Here is a 5,721-nt window from a genome sequence, read left to right on the forward strand (position 1 = left end):
GAATGATCATGGTTTGAAGCGAATTGACCGCGAAATGCATGCAACTGACCGTGAAGTGAAGGGAATTGACCGCGAAATGCCTCGAAACAACCGTGAATCAATACGGAATTGTTTGGGACGACCGTGAAATGTATGGGAATGATCATGGTTTGAAGTGAATTGATCGCGAAATGCATGCAACTGACCGTAAAGTGAAGGGATTGACCGTTAAATGCCTCGAAATGACCGTGAATCAACACGGAATAGTTTGGGATGACCGTGAAATGCATGGGAATGATCATGAATTGAAGCGAATTAACCGTGAAATGCATGCAAATGACCGTGAAGTGAAGGGAATTGACCGTGAAATGCATGGAAATGACCGTGAATCAAAATAGAATCGCTAGGATTGACCATGAAATGCATGAAATTGATCGCGAAGTAAATGAAATAAATGAAATTGACCGCGAACTGATTGAAATTGACCGCGAAGTGAATGAAATGGATTTTTGACCATAGATCTAATGGAATCTTGAAAAATAACCAGGTTGGTTGGCTAAAGTAGCTTCTCCTACCCCAAAATTATATAGGGTACGTCAAGTAGCTAATTTTGGTTTAGGACATATTCTCGTTAAATGAATAAAGAAATAAATGAAAAAAGAGAGAGAATTTTTTTTTATATACTTATATATACATATTTATATAAATATATATTAGAGAAAATTGTAGGTAGAATAAATTTATCCATGTAAAAAAAAAAAAAAAATCATAAACTGGCATAAACTACAGTTATGGCTACGGTTATAATCTGTAGCTATTGGTCATATCACCTTCGATACATATCGAAGAGTATTCAATATGTATCGAAAATTGCAGGATTTTTGAGGCAAACTTGTTGGACAGTTCTGGACCTTTTTCGATTAATCGAAAGACCTTCGATACATATAAAAGGACATATCGAAATAGTAGGGGCTACGGATATGGTTACGGTTATAATCTGTAGCTATAGAAAACACCGTAGCCATAAGTTCCTGGCCTATTTATTTATTATTATTTTATTTTTTTACTATTGTAATTCCCATCGCTTTTTGTGGGTCCTATTATGAGGTATGTGTTATATCCAAGCCGTCCATATATTTGACGAACTAGTATTAAGGCTTGAGGCGAAAAATAAGACAGATCTAGCTATCAAGTGGACCACACTGTAAAACGCTGTGTAGGATTGAACATCTACCATTGAAACCCTTTTAGGGTTACAGAAGTTTTGGATCATTATGAAATTTTTTTTCCCTCTTCATCCAGGCTTTTGTGACCTCATGAATAGATTGTATGGAAAATAAATGTAACGGTGGGCCCTACAAAATTTTTAACGGTGAAAATCAATTTTCCCGTTGCTCTGTGGTGTGGTCCAGTTGATCTTTGGATATGATTTTTTTTTTTTTTTTTTTGATAATGCTCCCAAATGATCTCGAAATATGGATGAACAATGTGGATATAATAAATACGTAACTGTGGGGCCCATGTAACTTTGATATCTTTTGAACCGTTCGTACACCTCGGAGTTTGAGGAGTGCCAGCGCTAGCCTTCGAGAACCACCTATCCGCTTGAAGGAACAAGCAGGGGCATTTTCGACCTTTGGCAAGCCATCCGTACAGCTGGGGCGTATTCTCGCAAGGGAAAATAAGGTGGGCTTGGTCTCGTAAATAGGGCCATAAATGGGTCGTACAGTCGCAAATTTCCCATTGAATCCGCTCCTCAACGGGAGTTATATGATACTCGGACATGATATGACAATGATACACAGGCAATCAGAAAATGTACACGTGGCAAACAATAACTCAACTTAAACCGACTAAGTTGTGGTAGCTACGGCATCGAGGTCAAAACCCCCAATATCAGAATGGTTGAGCCATCCTAACCTTTGATTTCCCGCCACTTAGTTGTTGCACTGCTACCCATCGGAAAATATTCCTTTTCAACCGTCGAAAAAAGTGTCCACCAATCCAACAGTCAGATTATCAAATAGGGGTAATTGTCTGTTCATGGAACATCTAAACTGTTAACCATAATTTGGACAGTTTAATTTAACTAATTTGTATGCCCTATCCTCGATTTTTTCGTACCTGAGTATCATCCACCACACTGCCAGAGTCAAAATGTATTTCTACACATGCGCAATGCTCTCTCTCTCTCTCCGTCTCTCTCACCCCATTTCTCGGTTCCAGATCTCAGTTCCCCAAGTCAAGCCCCACCTCAACGCCTGAAATCTGAGCCGTTAATCTCAACGGTTCAGATAATCACATCCAACCCCAACTTCTTCCCATTTCAAAACGAATCCACGAAACAAACCCCACTTCAAAATTCCAAGCAGATCTCGATCATTCTCCAATTCTACTTCTCCCCTGCTATCCACTATCCTGCGCCATGGACGCGCACCTGAAAGACCTCTTCGCCCGATTCCAGGAGCAGTTCGGATCGGGCCCTGGACTCGGACCGGGTTCGGGCACCTGTCTTTTACGAGTCGAAGGAATCTCTCCCGCCTTCATAAAATCCCTCTTCCGAGCTTCAGCTGCTCTCTACAGAACCGATCCATGGAAACGATTCCGACCGACTCATCTCTTCGGAATCCGAGTCGGCAAAGATTCCGACTGGTCCGGCAAGAAGCAGCCCTTCCCCTGCTTCCAATTCATCGGATCCGACGGTGGCGATCTCGGCCTCCACATGTTCCGATCAGATGAGGACGCCCGTCAGATGACCGGGCCTCGCGACACCCGTCGAATCCCGCACGTCGATCTCCTCCGAGTCACCTTCGAGCCTGAATCGCTGCTCTACGCGTCGAACCGGAGGATGGTCCGGTCACTGTCGCTGGAGCCTTCCGGCACCGACCGGTTCCCCGTCATCGACGTTGCCCGCTGCACTGCAACTGGTGGGGTCCGATTTCGGAATCCGACAGTGGAGGAGCTCCAGTACGTATACGCATTCATGAAGGCGATCGCACTGGTGCACGCACTAATCCAGTCAGCGAAGGATGCCCCGGCGCCTAAATGGACCCGATTGGTGAGTTTCGAGCCGTTCATCGAGACAGTTGATGTGCAGTGGCCGCCTGAATTGGGGAAGGGTTCCGATGTGGTAGCGGTGACAATCTCACACCCGCCGGGGCAAGTCTATGAAGAGAAGCAGAGTTCGACTCCGACGAAAAAGGCGGAACCTGTCAAAGATGAGGCGTCCGCTGTCGATCTGAAGATTAACTGGGCGGCGCCAAGACAATGTAGTGTGTGTGAGAAGGAAGTCTATGGAGAACAGTCAGTGTGCTGTGGGCGGTGCCGGGCGGTTGTTTACTGTGGCCCGGTTTGCCAGAAGCAGCATTGGAAGGACACCCACAAGGGCACCTGCGGTCTCTACAAGGCGATGATGGAAAGAGAGGAGGAATTGGCGATGAAAATCTTCGTCTTCCCCTGTTTTGTGGACCACCCATGTAAGTGGCTCGAGTCGGTAGGCCTCCATCAGAAGGGGATGTGGCGGAGGAAATGCAATTGCTATCTACATTGCCCGTTCGGCCTCCTTCCTGTCAAAGGCGGAGGAGCTTTGGATTCGTGGGGCAGCTTGGATGATGGGGACTACCCCCCTGATTCGCCTTTCGACGGTCGAGATAAGAATTGTAACCCAATTCTTCTCTCAGGCTGGTCAGAGTATTACAACCTACGATCACTCCCATTGTCAAGCCCAGTCGCTGTTTTACTATCCTATCCATTAACGGTTTATCACATATTAACAGCGCTTAGCATCGGTTGTAAGAACCTTCTACTAAAGGGAAGAGAGGTGATAGTGCATTATCTTGGACCAGAAGGGGAGTTAGACTGGATGCCAGCATTCACCGAGATTGGGCATTTGCTAAACGGGTCTGGAAATGTTCAGATTGTAATGGTGGGGCCTGAAGTCCCGAGCGATTTGTCAGGGACAGTCTTGGGAATAAGTAGTAGAGTGAGGGTGAATTTGGTGAGGGGTGTTTATCAGGAGGAATCGACTTACCTCCCTTCACCGCATGTTGTGGTTGCATTGAATTCGGGTTTGGAGAGTGGCGGAAGTTGGGGTGGGGCCCTTGAATTGATAAATTCGATGAATGTGCCGGCATTCTTCACAGATCAATCAGAAATCTCTTGCACGAATGCGAAACAGGTTCTTAGGGGGGCTGGTCTTCACATCACCTTCCCCGTGATGCCGAATCCGTTCCGTTCGCCTGTGAGGAATCCAATGCCATCAACCAATCTTCCTTCCTATAGCAACGGTTTCGTGTTCGGTGTTAATACATGAAAGATGAGGCTTCTTTGGAGAATGTTGTATTCATTTTAGAGAAAAGAGACTGTATCTGAGGTTTGTTCCTGTAACTTATGGCTACATTTGGATTCACAAGTGCATTGAACTGCAAGCATTCTGCTTAACCAAGAGGAGATGAGAAAAATGGTGATCTTTCCTACTCAAATTCCACGTATCTTTGTTTCACTTCCAATTTCAACTTGAAAGTAATGTAATTTCAATTTGGAGTCAATAATCTCGGCATGAGCGGTACAAAATGAAATCACATTTGGTTTTTTTTTCCTTCTTTATTGGACTAATAATTGGAATCCAATTGAATAGTGCATCCAAATGCTCCATATATGTTCTTATTTGCTATTGCGTATGATGTTCGTTGGTTGAAGCAATCAATAGAAGTTTTTGTGAGTGTGGTGTACAACATGGATTTGGTCTTATGAAGTATGTTTATGCTTTGTATTGCTAGGTAATTATTGTACAAATTCCTGTTCAATGTATTGTTATGTTATCCTAACTTATATTTGAGATTAGAACAAAGATATAGCAGCTTTTGTTGTCAACAGAGTTTCAAAAGCTCCTCCATTCTGAAACCTCACTCCTTTTGTCTATGTTGTAAATTGTCCTTCTGGTGTACGATTTGTTGTGTTCATAAAAATATTCAAAGCATTAGCAAGGACCAGCTCCAAACCCAAAATGTATCACAGTATCAGTTGTATCACTGTAAATTAAGATCAATTTAGTGTCATATGCAAAAAAAAATTGCATCATGTTGGTAGGTCAAAAACCAATCCATATTGGCTGATGTTTTGAACCATGGTTTATGAAGTTTAGTGTTTGTTGTGACAATGATGATGATAATTGATGAGGTAGCATATTGAAAAAATCCAGAAGCTTGGCTCGGTTTGATGTCCAGCCTCATTGACTTGAAGACTCAACTGAGTCTGTTCTTGACTCAATATATAAAATGTATTTATAGTAATAAATATTTAAAATTGTTATGGCTGCATAAATTACGCAAAACAGCCAAACTAAATGAGTCCGCAACTCTCCATTCAATTAACAGCAAGTCAACCAAGTCAGTGAGCCAGCTCAATGAGTCCTGTCGATTTGGTACCATGTCACATCATGAGTCAGTCCGGTGACTCTGCTTGAAATCTCTTCAAGTCGAGTCGACTGGTCAAGTTTTGAATCAAACTAATGAGTTCTAGAATTATGAGAGGAGGATCGTTTATAAAGGTTATATCCTTGGCAAGGTATTCTGTAACGGTAACTCCACCATTACTATTACGATACGGGCTCTAACGGCCGTTACGGCCCCCCCGTATGGGGTTTTTTTTTTTTTTTAAATTGAAGAAAACCTTAAAAACCTGTATCAGCCCCGCAATGGATGTTACAGCCTTTACAGGGGTGTAACAGGCCGTTACGGGTTA

At 43.2% G+C, this 5,721-nt stretch overlaps 1 protein-coding gene across 1 annotated transcript; it reads left to right on the plus strand.

Moving 5' to 3' along the window:
- Window positions 1-2,160: 2,160 nt before the first annotated feature.
- Window positions 2,161-4,699, plus strand: LOC131221322 (uncharacterized). The gene has a single exon (XM_058216538.1). It carries the CDS (start codon window positions 2,405-2,407, stop codon window positions 4,289-4,291), a length of 1,887 nt encoding a protein of 628 aa, XP_058072521.1. The 5' UTR covers window positions 2,161-2,404; the 3' UTR covers window positions 4,292-4,699.
- Window positions 4,700-5,721: the final 1,022 nt, after the last annotated feature.

Source organism: Magnolia sinica, chromosome 12 (genome assembly GCF_029962835.1).
Source record: "Magnolia sinica isolate HGM2019 chromosome 12, MsV1, whole genome shotgun sequence".
In the NCBI taxonomy this organism is placed as follows: Eukaryota; Viridiplantae; Streptophyta; class Magnoliopsida; order Magnoliales; family Magnoliaceae; genus Magnolia; species Magnolia sinica.

Excerpts from the sequence above, each read along its gene's own strand:
- LOC131221322 (XM_058216538.1), top strand. The coding sequence starts at position 2,405 with ATGGACGCGCACCTGAAAGACCTCTTCGCCCGATTCCAGGAGCAGTTC.